This window comes from Hippoglossus stenolepis, chromosome 12, assembly GCF_022539355.2.
Source record: "Hippoglossus stenolepis isolate QCI-W04-F060 chromosome 12, HSTE1.2, whole genome shotgun sequence".
In the NCBI taxonomy this organism is placed as follows: domain Eukaryota; kingdom Metazoa; phylum Chordata; class Actinopteri; order Pleuronectiformes; family Pleuronectidae; genus Hippoglossus; species Hippoglossus stenolepis.
In genome coordinates this window covers 17,641,601-17,657,780 of record NC_061494.1, presented here as the reverse complement: position 1 = coordinate 17,657,780, position 16,180 = coordinate 17,641,601, and the positions used below count along the sequence as shown (strand labels likewise).

The following is a 16,180-nucleotide window of genomic DNA, read 5'->3' as shown; positions in this document are numbered from 1 at the left end:
AGTCATGTTCAGAAGAAGTTCTGCCAACAGAAACCTTGTGACCTTGTCTGGTGTTTCTGATTTTAACAGTTCCCACTGCTCCGCAGTCAACTTGGTATAAAGATCCTCAATCTGCATGCGAATAGTTTCAACTGTCATGCTGGGAAGCTCCAATGCATTAGATGTATCCATGGTGAATGTCTGTATTGCAGTCTCCTCCATATCTGGGTTTAGGTCTATTTGATCCGTTTCTTTCCACTTAGCGCTGCTGACCAAGGTAGTACAAAACGCCCTTGATATGGGACATGAAGGGTATCTTCTTCCAACCATAAGTCATATAGACATCAAAGACATGATAAAGAACCAAAGACAATTTTAAAGATCTCAAATAATGTTGAAGATCAAAGCCACAAAAAGATTGTGACTCTAATAGAAAGCCCGGCCTCTTGTTCAAATACATTGTTATTTTAAGGGCGTTTTCAGTCATGAATTGCGGAGGATGTCCGAGCCTCTTCTTCTTCTCTGTTTGGTTTATTGGCGGGTAGCAACCAACGTCAAGGTGCATTACCGCCTTCCACTGTGTGTTGAACCCCCCCGCACAAAACAGATCAGAGATCAGGAAGTGTGTGTGTTGTTGTGATGGACACATGTTTGAGTAGAGTAGAGAAGCTGCTGTTAAAACAAACCCACATTTCTTCATGAGTACTGGCAGAGAGGTCTGTGGATGGAAAGCTACTGTTGGTCCAGTGTGTGGAGTTGTTGCAGGGAGTTGGTGGGCGTGTCCGCCTCACTCCTTGTTGTTGTGGTTGTTGTGTATGTGAAAGTTCAGTGTTCAGGCTCCACGTCAAAACACTCTCAGTTTGTATCTGCACTCTGAAATCAAGGTTCAGGAATTTAAAGGAAATAGCTACGACCACTGGGCAGAGGGTGTGCTTGCCACATGCACTCACACACACACACACACACACACACACACACACACACACACACACACACACACACACACACACACACACACACACACACACACACACACACACACACACACACACACACACGTGACTGTCCTCCCTGTGCAAGAGGCTTATTACAGCCCATATTTATGTTTTATTGTTAGGTGACCTCATGCGCCTGTAGAATATACAATGGGAGCAGAGAAGTGACGTACGAGTGACGGAGTGGAGACCCTGGTGGTGCGGTAACCTTAACTGCTTCCTTATTAAATGTTACCATGACGACCTGATACGTCAGCATCAAACACAGATGTATACGCAGTTTCCGAGCTCCCTGAACTAATGATCTACTACTACACGTGGCTCATAATGATCTGAAGAGGGTCACTATTTTGCAGCGAAACTATAGTGATGCTACTTTATGTGTCGGATTTGCTTTTGAATAAATGATTTCATTGTCATATTGATATGACTTATTTTAAAGAAACAGACCTGATGCATGTGTAAGAGCTTTGAAGCACCATAGAATTTATTTCAAGCAATAAACGGCCATATTGACCAGTTCTACTCCTGCAGGGATTTATTTTCAGGCAGGTGAGAGGTCAAAAGAGCTGGTGACACTCATCGGGTTTTTACGACCCTGCTGCTCTAATGAAATCATAATACAGCAAAGCTAATTCATAGAGTAAGTTACTCTGAGAGAATCAGTCTTTAGTCCATTAACCCCTTTGACCCTTCGGCTGTTTTTGCTCCATTTCCACTCTGCTCGTTTACAGGCTTAAGGCACCGCTACTATACATCTCTCAGTGACTGCAGGCTCCCTATACTGTTTATTTATAGTGTGAATAGTGCTTCTTGTTTTCTCTGTAACGTCAATATAACAATAGTTGACTGAATTACTTTATATATACGACTGTGTGTCATCAGCTGATAATATATAATCAAGGGAACTTATACAGTGAAAATAGAAGGTTGCAGATCATGTCATCCTGTGGCTCCTCGTTCACATTTATCTTCTAACTGTTTCTAATCCCTGCCCTGACTGAGCTGCGCTGTATTTGCCTGCTAATTAATCAAATCTGCCTGCCAAACCAATTGTCTCTGGGAGAACAATGACTGGCGATAATCTGTACTGGTCTGAATTGTAATGAAAGTATTATGGTTAAGCGTAACAAGAGCAAAACCGACTTCTTAAACATCCCCCTGAGACGTCATAGAACGTTTGAGATGAACTTTACCGGCAGAAATTTGCATTGGCTAATATAATGTAGCATTGGATGGAAAAAGGATTGAGGCACTGCAGAGATTGCCCAATAGGACGATAATGGGTTCATCTGGAGAGCGTCTGTATATTATCCGTGGCATGCATTTGGCAAAAAAACACTCTAAATCCCCAGTCATCTTTGATATAAACTAATCTGCCTTTATATAATAAACATGCTGCTACCGTGCTGTGAACCAAATTAATTGCATTTCACTTTGCCGTGTTTTGTCAGCCCCGCCAGGAGCTGCTCTGTGCTGAGAGTCACGTCGTTTTGCACAACGCTGTGTTGTGTTCACCACCGCAGGGCAACTGACAGCGGGTTTTGTATCTGTTTGCAAAAAAAAAAAGTGCACGGATAATAGAATAAAATCTTAAAGGACAGAGAACATCTGCTCGGGTAACAGATATAAAACTGCAGATTTTGACAACTTTAATTTAGAAAATTGCAGGTGACACAAATTATAGCACTATACATGTAAATTTGCTTGAGGTAATGACACACATACACACAAACACACCGTCAGGCACGGACGCACACTCACACACACAGACTCACACACACACAGAATGAGACAGGAAGATCCTTACATACAAATGGAACCACACAAAGGAATTCTGAGTCAGCTAATTGCACAATAGACAATGTCACCACTTCGAACTCGATGGTACAACACTGAGGCTCATACACACTAGAGTGGGTAAACACTGGATAGATGCACACACACACACATATAAACACTGCAATAACAGCAGTAAACACACACCTACAGAACTTTTTACATTGTTAACTGTGCTTCTCTTTATCTGTAATTCAAGCAAGCAAACGGTTTTTACTTTCCACATTCATCACAGCTCAAACCTGCCAACTTTTAAGTTATTTTATGTGCAGTGAAAGGTTCAACTAATGATCTGGCGACCGCCTCGAGACACGCTGGTTCTACTTCATCGCAGTGGAATGGAAAAAAAATTCAGGAGGGAAAGAAAAGAGGAAAAATAAGAACAAGAATTGCACAGTTTGATGTAGCTCAAGGACACAAAAAGACAGATCAAAGGAGAAGCAGAGCTGTGTACATTTACATAGAAGCTTTCACGCAGGATCCACAGGGGCACAGAAGAGGAGGGGGGGGTTCTTTCTTTCAGTGTGGACTATACATTTTGGGATGATATAAACATTTATTATAATGCTGCGACAGAGTCAGTCAGTTGGGTGTGGGTAACAACTTAAGCCATATTTTAGCCTATATTTGTTTTTAGTTAAAGATATAACATGTAACGATTATTCATCAAAATGTCTTCAAACAAGTAGACCTTTGTTATATATGAACCCAGAGAAATCCCCAATTGGATTCACAGTTACCAGGTATGAAAAATTAAAAACACGCTGCTAACCAGTTGGCTGGTTTTTCCTTCGTCTGTTTGTTTTGGTTCCTTTGTCATGAACAATAATTATTCATTGTTGTTCTCTGCACGTTCCGTCCCCAAAGCTGCAATCACACAGGGTCCCCAAGCGACCCAAGATAATGGGACAAGAAAGGGTGGGAAGGACAACAACTCCCAAGATCCCACGCTGCTTCATGACGTCATCAAACTAGGTCTTTTGTTATTGTTTTGATGGACACACCCATAGTGCATGAAGTTACTTATTGTACATTTAAAATCATTGACATTTTTTTGAAATTAGAGCAGAAATTTGTCTGAATTGGCTATTAGCAATTCCTTTGGAAAATGTATCAACCCATGCTATGAAGTAAATTCCGTATGATTCTAAGTTCTTGATCTGTGGGTGTTGTTTTGTAGTCAGGGATGATGAAGATGGAAAATGTAAGTAGCACTGAATGTCAGGATATATGTATCATAACCCTCTGACTGAGTTATGACCTCTAAAGCCTCCATGAGCTGTGTGACTTCCACTGCTGCAGCTCCAACATCTGATCACAGATCACAAATCAACTCCCCAAACCCTGAACTGTCCCACAGATCAATACTGATCAGCTCTTTTACCTTGATCTTCGATGTCCAGATTCTTGATCATCCACTGAACAATTTCAGCACCTGAAACCAGAGAAAGCACATAAATATGAATCACAGAATCGCTGATGTATTCACAGGGTGCTGAAACATTTTCTGCATATATATGCAAATGAAAGAGAAAACAATGGCACTGTTAACTCTACCCACCACCCGCCATCATCACAATGCATACCAATTCCTCTCACCTTGCACCACGTGGGTGGGTAATGGGCCATCCATTACCAAATATTATTTTCTGACATCCTCTCCGAGCCAGCTCTCTTCGGCTTTGGCCCATTAATATAAATGACCAGAGAGGCGCAAAGGCATAATGAAGCATCCATAGTTTATGGTAACAACACAATGTGTACGACTGAGTGACAGCACAGACATTGCAGTTGTCATTTTTAATTTAGTGGGTCTGTGCATCATGTTGGACATATCCAACACTCTCAAACAAAAGGTAAATGATGAAGACAGGACACTGCATCATTGTTTAAAAAAACGACACAGTGTAGTCATCAAAAAGTATTTTAGGCAAAAGTCTAGACATGACTAGTAAATCACCTTTTGCTATTTTCCATCTGAGGATGCAACTTAATCATTTTCACATCTCAGAAAAACAGTTCCCTCCGTCCCCCGGGCATTTTCACACCTCGGCGCAACATGAGACTTTGGCACTTTGGCTAAATATATATTTTCCGAGTTACTATTACTGTCTGTCAGGCTGACAGGTGAAGGTGTGTCGAGGAGACAGAGCCACAGCAGGCAGGGGGGAAAAGGTGTGAAATGGAGATATGAGGGAATTCATGCGTTGAGACAGTGCGTCCCTGTCTCTCTCTCCATCAGGATAACGTTCTGTCCGTCTGTGGTTTGTCTCTGCATTTCTTTATCACTGCACCCACTTCTGTTCAGTGCCCCCATAGCCAGATGAGATTTTCCATGGATTAACATCATTAATACAACCCCATTTTCACACTATCAAAGATGACCCACTTTCTAAGATAGAGTTTTAATGAGATGTGCAACGTAATCCTGTAACAAGGCTGTTCTCAGAATTGATTAATATCATGACCATAGATTGGTGTGTGTGTGTGTGTGTGTGTCTGTTTCTTATAATGTAACAATAATAAAAACAAAGCGATAAACAATAAGATCAAATCCTAATGATCCCAGTGATTGCACATATGGGATAATTGCTGCAGCATAGGGCAGCATATACAACTGCAAAGGAATACTTCAAATAGAGATGATGCATGAATAAAAGTATGAAATGAATTAAACGTACTTATAGCATTTAGAGGTTGTTAAAATCACAGCAGCAAAATCCTTTGAGTTGAAAAAATGAAAAAAACAAATAGTCGTAAAAACGGTATAAATGGAAATAAAATGATGATGACAGAGTTGCTTCTTAGCTACGTTTGTGTTTCTCACTTAATACTATTCACAAAACACCATAAAAGACACGAACAACACAACTGTATGAGTATGCACATGTAGCTATTAACAGTAAATGTTAGTAGAAATTAATGTATTTTGTCAAATTTGTGGGTCTAATTGGTGCAGAGGAAGAAACCTGCATTGGTAACATTGTTGTTTACAGTTTGGCCAAGTGGCAGTGTTCACAGAGGGGAAGCTACACAGGCACTGTTACAGCCTCAGAGACTGCAGGGGAGCTGTGTGTTTGCGGGAGGTTGAGTCCAACCCTCACACTCCTGAAAAAACAATTATACCTAAAAAAACAATGCACAGTTTGACTTCATTTGTCTGACATTGAAATATACTGTGATGGTTGTGTGTAGATGAGATACTAGTATAGTATTGTAGTTTGTAAATGTATTTACTGAACAGTATGTGCAAAACAGGGCTACATATAAACGCCATCTGTTGCATTCTGGGATGTCCGTGACCCCGTTCATGTTTCCTGCACTGATTCGAAAATATCTGACAAAAAAAGAAAGAACAGGATCCGAGCCGATGTTGCTTGGTCAGGTGTAAAATCATTGATCAGTATTGTCTGACGCTGTTTGTTTTGTTAAAGACAAACTCACACTGTGTAGCAGACTTGGCATCAGAGAAGACCTGTGCATCAGCTGCTCTTTATCTGCCCAAAGCATTCGTCATTGTTCCTCCCACGTCACCACAGCTAAATTTAGCCATTTAAATCTATATGTGTGTTGATGCATTGGTGCCACTCACTGCCACTCTTCTTTTTTAACGTCCTAACCAAACATGTCAACAGATCCAGGACATGTCCCTGGTTGTGACAGGCTCCTTTATTAGCAGTGATAGCAACCAGTGGTGGTTCTGGCCATTGTTGGGGTCCTGAGGTAAATGCATCCTGAGAGAAGTGCACGTTTGTGCACAGTTGACAGGAAGAAGAACTTATATGTAAATCTAAAAATTACATTCAGGATTTGGATTATTAATTCATAAGTAGACTTGTGTAAATGTTTAATATCTTATCAGGACGTTGATGCTATATTGATCTGTAGCTGTGGAATACACTATGCGTTGTTAAAAGCTCTAACTTATATTAGCTGACATAGGCTTTTTGAAATGATGCTGTAGTACTTTAAGTTTAATACAGTAAGTGCATATAGAGCACTTACAGGGCATTGTTTATTTTTATATTCCTATGCAGTAAAAAATAACATCGATGGCTGAGCGCTGTCTAGCTTTTAAATGCAGTGTTTAACTGAGCTCATCTCTTATAGAGTATCACTCCAGCATGAATCTTATCTATTAGGTTGCACAGCTCGAAAATCCAACATGATCCTCTTGACACCAGCACTGCCGAGATGAAATGCAAAATGGACAACTCTCTAAATACTTTCAGTGTTTTGTTTGGCATGAACAGTGTAGTTGGGTACTTAGTGTGTGGGAGAAGAGAAGAGAAGAGAAGAGAATGGAAGACAGGAGAGGAGAGGAGAGGAGAGGAGAGGAGAGGAGAGGAGAGGAGAAGAGAAGAGAAGAGAAGAGAAGAGAAGAGAAGAGAAGAGAAGAGAAGAGAATGGAAGACAGGAGAGGAGAGGAGAGGAGAGGAGAGGAGAGGAGAAGAGAAGAGAAGAGAAGAGAAGAGAAGAGAAGAGAAGAGAAGAGAAGAGAAGAGAAGAGAAGAGAAGAGAAGAGAAGAGAAGAGAAGAGAAGAGAATAGAGGAGAAGAGACTTACCTGAAAAAACACTGGGGATCTTGGTAAGAAAACTTTTCACCGTTCGGATGGGGATGCCATTTTTCTCATCTTGCATGCGTGCTATTACCTCCTCCATCTGGACAGCACAGGGAGAGATGAAAAGGGGGGGGGGAGAGGAAGAGAGAGGGTGAGCTCTTTCCATGAACTTGCCTTAGAAAGTGGAGGTTGTGTGTGAGCAGCTCAGAGAGACGTAAACAGATACAAACGGCCGTGTCTCCAGGGGAAAGTGAGGCAAGTAAGTTGGCGACTAACAATGTCTGCTGTCAGATTCCTGCCTCTTTTTGACAAATCCTCGTGATTTGTGTCATTTATCACAGAAAACTGCCAGTAAGCTGCACTCATTGAGTTCTGCAGCGCGCAAATTGAATTTTGGAAGCCTAGCAATGAGGTTTCTAGTTATTATCCATCACAATATATCTGTGTCCCGAAACAGCCACACGCACAAAATTTTGTGCGTGCGGAGAAGATAAATGTTTGTCACTCAAAAGTCAAAACACATTGCAGACACAATTGCTTTGTGTTCTGCTTTGACGGAGCTGCACATTTGAACCAAAAGCTGCACGAAGCGATGACATGCACGGTCGAAAAGACACGGACGGGCACACATGCAAACACACAAACATTCGCGAGCGTCACTGGGACTCAAATGTACTGGGAGTTGTCTCAAGGGCCTGGCAGAGCAACACAAGGCAGCAGCGTTTCCAAGAACACACAGAAGGGAGCGAAGCAGAGAGCAGAGCATGGCCCCGATACAGTGCTTCAGCCAGATCAGATGCCAAGAGATCTCCCTCAACTCCTTCCTCGGTGTAAAAATATACACATGGAAATATCTACGCAAACTTTAATTGCCTGGCAACACACTGATATGGGAAACAGGCACACAAAATGTTGAGGTAATTGTGTGTGTGTATCTTAACAGAGAAATAACACAGCCGGTCGATTTACACAGAGATTAATCTGAAAAAAAGCGATCATGGGCATTAGCTGTAAGACTTAATTAATTAAGGTGAAATTGTTTGTCAGTGTCTTTACTTCAAAATGATCAAGGTTGGTAAACAGTCTCATTAAACCCATTAAAGCCACTATATGTAGAATTAGAACATTTCTGACTGCTTCCTTTCAATGACAGTGTTATTATGATAGACAGTGATGCATGCTTCTCTAATCGGGTGCTTGACCTTATTAATCTCTTAATCAAGCAAATGTTTCCCTCAATAAACTCTTAAAATCTATTCTTAACAACACAGTGAATAGAAAGAATAATTTATTCAGATTCAAGAAGTTGCAGATAGTTCTATAAAATCCATCACTATTCAAAATAAGACAAACCATTTTGCCACAAATTTACACCTATATGACAACTTGTCTTTTCTACAAAATGTAGTTAATTTTCTTTAATGAAAAACATGTTCACAACATGTAAACATGCAGGGACCCAAGACAGATCCCTGGGGGACACCACATCAAAGAGGTTGAAGGGAAAAGGGTCAGTACAAGATAATAAAGGAATCTCTTCTGGAAAGAGACAAATTCCTACATGACTAAAGACATTACCACTGTAAAGTTGTACGTTATGTTTAAAATATGTTTTATCTAATTACTCCAAACATAAAACCAATCGTAACCTTGTGTATGAAAGTTTTGACTGTGACTGTGCACTGAACTGAAGTGATAGGTTGTTCTCATAGGTCTGACTTCATGGTTCACCAACCACAATTTTGTTTCCCCTCCGTGTTTGTGTAACACACACACACACACACATACACACACACACACATAAACACACATTATCGGTGGATCTCATCTTGGAAAGGCAACACAAAATTTAAATGCAGCCAGTTCCATTTTGTAACAAATGGAGGTTTTGTGTGGGCGAAAATAAAAACTCTGTGGCAAGAAGAAGTGGTGGAGAAGGAACAGTTCTGATTATGGAAAAAGAAAATGCTGGGTTTGATATGTAAATCTGCGATTACTTGGGTTTGGCACTTTCATGAGCTGGTATGAAAGCTTTTAGCTAGTCAAACCCCCCGGAGCTAAAAATCCTCCCAGTTAGTGATCGGAGCCCAATTCACAATGATGGAGCACAGGCAGCTACTGTGAGAGCTGCTGGAGGAGAGTTGAAAGGCCAAGAGAAAACAAATTGACATTAGAAATATACACTTTGTAAATGTAAGAAGATTTAATGGGAGGCAGGTTGAAGGGTGCAGCTCAGACAGACTTAGAATATGTCATCACATCATAATGGATGGAAGCTGTTGAACTTCAGGAAATGTTGACATTTGACAGTTGAATATCAAACGTCGGAATCTTTCTTTGGTGTTCCTCAACAATTCGAGGTAAAGTGAGACAGGAAGTCGGTGCTAAAATAAAAAAACACAAATCATCCCAGTATTAGAATCACTCTTCAGGCTGGTATTTTTACAGAAGCAAAGCAGAAATCTCCAGTGCTCGCGTGGCCTACTTTTATGTGCTGTGTGCATCAATCCTTTTGTTGTTTTTCAAACATATGTCTCTAAATTAATCCTAATTGTGTTGAGCTCATCCCAGTCGAATAAGCATGGCTTATAACGGCAGCCTCCTCCCGGCATCTAAGTCTCTCTATCGTTCTCTGAGAGTCAGCTGGCACCGGGAGACACAGAGCAAACGAGGACAACAGCAGCAGTGATCGATACTTCACACACCCGCTCCTATCTCTGCAAACCCTCACCGCCTACACATGGTGAAATGCCACCAGCGTGAATATTCGGGATCTAAAGCTCTTGAAGTCAGGATGCTCTCTGGCCTCATGTTGAGAGGAAGAGAGGAAGAGAGGAAGAGAAGAAGAGAGGAAAGTCAGTTCCCACAAGAGAGAGGGAGAGCAAGACTCTCTCTCTCTCTCTCTCTCTCTCTCTCTCTCTCTCTCTCTCTCTCTCTTCTTCTCTGTCCCCCACCCATCCACCCACCCAGAGCCGTCTGACTGCATCTCTGCAGCCCCTTAACAGATAAGAGTGAGTGTTTTGGCTGCACAGTGTGAATCATTGAATAATGATGGCACAGGACTCAGTACATATGAAGTGACTAACAGAAGCTCCGGATATCAGCACATACTGGGCTTCGGCGCATGGCTCCGAGCACTTCAAAGACAATCACCGAGGGCACTCAGGGTGCAATCACCATGTTCTGAAGCAACGTTTGGAGGAAAGTAACATTTCAAACCGGGTTTGTAAATCGATACTGGCCTCTTAGATTTCTTTTTAGGCGTTGTTAAGTGCACCATAAGTCCACTTATTTGACAGGCTTTTTCGAGGGAAAACGAGCCGATAAAAGGGCCAGTTATTTGAAAGCTTCTACCCTGAGCACACCAGGAAGGTGGGAGGTTTTTAAGAGGGAACAACACCATTTTTTTTTTCAATATCCTAAGACAACCCCAGGAAGGATAATAAAAAAAAGGGAGGCTGGAAAACTGTTTTGCTGCCTCTGTAGCAACAGTGGAAGGTGGAAATGTGGAATAGGTTCAACTCGAGCGCATTTTGCAACACACAAAAGTGAATAGTTGTTCAAATAAGATCCTTCCCAATGTGCAACTGTGAAAAAGAATAAATAAACATCATGATTCGGCTTGAGAGCTTTTATTTAGTTGGAGTTCAGAGATGTTACGATAGAGACCTTGGTGGGCTCACTGATGCAGGTGAAGAAATGTGGCTCATTATTTCCATTGAACAACCGTCGACATCTGAATTGAGCTGCAGGAAGGAGGCGTTCGTTCGTTTGTTGATTGTGCTGCGCAATCTACAGGCTGTAGTTTCGAGTGTTGACCTAGATTTATAAGATAGAACTAATTTCTCAGGATGCAATGAACTCAAAAAGTTGCACCTGCACTTTAACACTTCTCAACTGTGCACTATTCCCTGTGCCATGATTATCTGTCTGTGCAATATAAATTCATATATTTCTTTACACTGTTTATATCAGTCTAATTCCATTTGTGTTCTTCTATATTTCTATATATTTCTTTTATATTTCTACTTATTACTGCTTTTATATTGCAAATTACTAATAAAGGACTTCTTATTCTTATTTGTATTATTCAACATCCTTACCTATGAGCTCTAAATCCTTTAAGACAGATCAGAGCTTATTAGAGACTAAATAATCCATAAAGATGCGCTTTAATAAAGAAAATGTTGCCATGACGCCCACTGACAAAACTTGCAGGCCTGCACACTCTTTGAAATGCAGCTTGTCTTTCTGTTGGAAATTCATACCGAGTTAATTCCAGTTTCTGTCTGTCTGTGTTGACAGACTAACTAACTGTGCTGCTGGGGAAATTAAAAACTCCCCTATTCTCCATCTTCTCCTCCTCTCCCTCTCGCCTCTTCATTCCCCCCCCCTCAGCTGTGTTGCCTGTGCTGTGATGGGTGAGTGCTATACTGCATCAGATGTGCAGGCAGAACGGTATTACCTCGACAGTGTTATCTGTGGACGAGTGTGTCTACATGGGGAGAACAGATATTCCTACCAGCTCAACATCATACATTACAGAGGGGAACGCAAACATCCACACACGCAGAGAAACAGCATAGATAGTCCCATCATTACAGGATGCACAGAAAACACAGCAACTATCAGTCACCGTGCAAACAGAGCAAGTGGCAGAATGCACACACACACACACACACACACACACACACACACACACACACACACACACACACACACACACACACACACACACACACACACACACACACACAGTCTGAAAGCTTGTGAACCGCGAAGGTGGGGATGATTATATTTTATAATGTGCATCATCAAAATAGGTGAGCAACCCAGCTCATGTCTGGCTGCCTGAGGCGGTGCAGGGGAGCCTGAACAGACCCTGTGGCTACACATGGCAGCTTCCGCCAGATAAAACAGTCTTTGCAGTTGGTTGATCTCGGTTCCTTCTGAGCCGCAGACCTGGGCTCCGTGAACGAGGCAGAACCCGCGGTAAAATGAGCGATAAAATGTCACACTTAATTTTTGCCCTCAAAAACCAGCCGCGGTTTTTACATAAAAATACAGCACGCATATCAGAACTGGGGTCAGTAATTTTTAATAGGATCAATACTATGATAATAAAAGCACTCAGAGGTTCTGCAGCTGCATTAAGGAACATGGACACGCTAAGTCACCACAAAATGAATCACACATGTCTTCCAGACAGCCCGCTGCATTGGCATATGAAGCAAGTCCAAAGACACGATGTTCTTCATGCCATACTTTGGGGGACAAGAGTGGGACACAAAGCAGGCAACGCAAACTGTGTCTCAAAGAATTGCTCCCCCCCCCCCCGGTGCAGCTTTTGATCGAGTTACCTCTCGAAGTTATTTGGTCTTTGATCGACAAGGTTCCCTGCCTCCCTGTGTGCAAAGGTGACATATTCAAATGTCTCCGTTCCTCTTCGGCGGTGACCTAGATTTAGGTGAGGAGGAGAAATCGCAGCGCTTGATGAACTCAAACTGCCGTAATTAGATTATCCGTTCTTATATAACGCTGTAAATCTCTGAAGACAGACGAGTGCTTATGAGCGGGTGAAAGACTTTCTCTTCTTCTCTGCCCATCACGAGACATTAGACACACACACACAAACAAGCAGATGATGAATGGACACGTTTCCTAGACCCCACTGAGGAACGTAGAGGTCAACTGCTCATTTACTACCAAACACGGGGGAGATAACCTGACCAGAGGCGTTCATACCATAATAGCCCTTTGTTAAACAAGAGCACTTTGCATGGGCATTGTATCGAGCTCTTATATACAAACACATCAATCATATACGTGACAGCAGTTATAGAAACATGTCTGGCACGGTGAAGCAGCTTTTGAATAATTAAACGGGAGACATTTTCACATCAATGATTGAGTTAAATAATTCAAATATTGAAAGACAGTAAAAGACTTATCCTTCTATCACAGAGCAGTAGATACAATGCATGACAGACAAATGTAAGGGTTCAACTTAAAAGCTGCACAATCAATACGGGTGTTTTATTCGTGAAAGTCTGAACCAAGATTCGTGTCTTACATTGTTTACATTTGATTTAGGGTTTTCACATCGCAATTAAGAGAGGAGACCTTTGACCTTCTGTATGACAAACATACGTCCTGTCGTCATTCATGTCATCATTCTGCCCCTCAGGGAAAATAAAGACACCTTGAACCTATGTTGGCTGCGTTTACCTATACTTGACATCGATTGGTAGACAGGCATGTGTATCTGACGTTGTTGTGTTTTAACGTTTTAATAAACTACACAGAACTCCTTCGATTTAAACTGAGAAAATGAATGAACCAGTTGACATTGTTGCCACTGTAATATCATGAAGGTTTTACTTCCAAAACCAATGTCCTCATTGGTCAAACATTACACTGTCTTTTGAGTTCTGTTTGTTTTCTTATGATTTAGGCCTGTTTTGTTTATTTAGTTTATTCCTCCAGTTGTTATCTGTCTGGGCTCCTATAGGTCAACTCGGGTCCTATATGAACGCTGCAATAGAGAACGAGAGTTAAAGAGTATTACAAAACAAATATGTGTTAAAGAATAATGTTCTTTTGACTCAATGCTTTGTACAGTCACCCTGGGTTAGAGAGGCCCAAATATAAGATCAGGACGTTTACTAAGTGAAAGAGTATTGAAATAAATTCACAAAATTAATGAGACAAAACCTGTGTGGAGGCAAAATACATACCCAGGATTACACACCCAAAATAACATTTATTGTATTTTTATCAGGTCATAATAACACTCAACTGCAACCAACCAATTATATTGCAGGGCACTCATATTTGTGTCAGAATAAACACTTTATATGTCAAATAATAAAAAATAAAACACTGCATTTACTGCAATTCTGTGCTCAAATGCTGCACCAGATAAAACATTAAACGTATTCGCTCTGCTAACTGGCTGCTGATCGCTGACCCGAAAGAAAACACTGGAATACACACAAAGTTATTCAGACCTTCCAGGCTGCACCTGTAATGCACTGCACCACTCGGGCATTGGAAATGAGAATTACCCTGCAGATAGGTGAGGGAAGTTACCGAGCTCACGCTGACAAGGTTGTTGAATAGATGCCATGAATCTTAAGTCTCTCCGAGGTTACCGCTTCCGAGTTACCACAGCAACACGGCCCGCGACCACTATCACAAGGACATCTTTGGCAGCCTGCCATCGCTCATTCATAAGAGAGAAAGAAAAGAAGGTGGCTGTGGGGGCGGTGCTGAGGGGGAGGGGTCAGAGACAGGGCGGAGAGACAGAGGAAGATATTGTCTATAGGGGATCAGAAGATGGGATTTGGTTTTCTCTTCTTTTTCCTTTGTTGCCGTCACGTAATAACCTTCAGTTTACTTAGAATTTAATCATTTGTTCATCTATAAGCTGCACGATACACTGTGTGTGTGTGTGTGTGTGTGTGTGTGTGTGTGTGTGTGTGTGTGTGTGTGTGGTACATCAGAGAAATATTATTATTGTTATGATTCCACAGTATTATTTTGTACTGCAGCAGAGTTAGTTATCACCAACAAAGTGACGGGAGGAAAGCGAGAGGGCAAAAAAAAACGGCAACTCTTCCTTCTGCCCCGGCAACAGATGGTCATGCTCTGTTGGCTTTGCTCACATTAAAATCGTACATGCAACCGTCCTGATTCATAATCCATCCTATGTAAAATGGATTTGTATTTTCTTCCCTCAATACTCACGCCTGCTTATTTCTGCATTTTCCTTTCCTTATTTTTTTCCCTTTTCCCCGTTCAATTCCCCTGAATTGTGGAGACGCTGACTTCTCACACGCGGATCGGACAGCAGTCTGTTTCACAGCGGGCCCGGGTCAGAGAGCACGAGCAGCAGATGTCCAGGTGACAACACTGCCTGCAGAGAAGGCAATTACTCCCATCCAAACACAATGTTTATTTCTCCATGCTGCAGGCAGACTCTGCAAACCAGTGATTAGCCGTTTAACAGCCTCTGCAGTTCGGTGCTCGATAAGGCTTTTTGCTTTCAGTTGTATTCATCGCCACAGTCTCCGTGCACACAATCAAGCTCCATTGAGCCATCAGTCAGACGAGAGCATCTGTTTCTTGGAATGTCACTTCACAGTTTCACACTCCAGGATGCTCTCTCACTCGGCACATTTGTTCCCCCTGTCATCGTTGTTCTTCATTATATGTCATTTGTAATAACATCGCATTCTGCATAAAAAGAACCTGAGGAGGTAACATTCCTCTCTGCCATTTGCAGCTCTCATCTTTATCTTTGCAGCAAACTATGAATTTTTTAGGTGGAAATTATTCCTCCTCGGCGCCTCCTCTCTCTCGCTTCACACCTAATATTAATGTGTTTCATAATGTACCAGTTGGTGGTGTACTGCTGGATCCATCATTTCCATAATGGAGGACTGCAATAGGAAAAGCCTGACGCCACTGGAAAACACTCGTTTTCCAGTGGCATCAGGCTTTAGTTGCAGTATCATCATGAAGGACAGATGGTCGTCTTTCTGCAGACGTCGGTTTATTTGGACGATTACGAATGTCGTCGACCCCGACGCCTCCTCAGCTCTGAAACGATCCTCGAGGTGTGAGTGAGAGCCTTGTAATGACTTGATCTCATTTTGGTCGGATTTGCAATTGGATGAAAGTGAGACTGATGTTCGCAGGAAACAAGTAGATCTGTGATTCCTCGTGTGGTGTCACTGACTTCAAGGAAAGAGATATTTTGCTATTTCAGTTATTTCCTTTGCTCTTGTGTAAGGAAAAGT

The 16,180-nt window shown here is 41.8% G+C and overlaps 1 protein-coding gene across 4 annotated transcripts in view; it reads right to left on the bottom strand.

Moving 5' to 3' along the window:
* The window catches only part of rgs7a (regulator of G protein signaling 7a), a 52,791-nt gene that overhangs the window by 18,551 nt on the left and 18,060 nt on the right, over positions 1 to 16,180 (bottom strand). For all 4 annotated transcript variants that reach the window (XM_035173601.2, XM_035173602.2, XM_035173604.2 and 1 more), the window contains exons 3-4: positions 7,380 to 7,476; positions 4,198 to 4,248 (exon numbers count right to left, since the gene is read on the bottom strand). In XM_035173601.2, the coding sequence (XP_035029492.1) occupies positions 4,198 to 4,248; positions 7,380 to 7,476 (148 nt within the window). The remainder of the gene's footprint in view (positions 1 to 4,197; positions 4,249 to 7,379; positions 7,477 to 16,180) is intronic.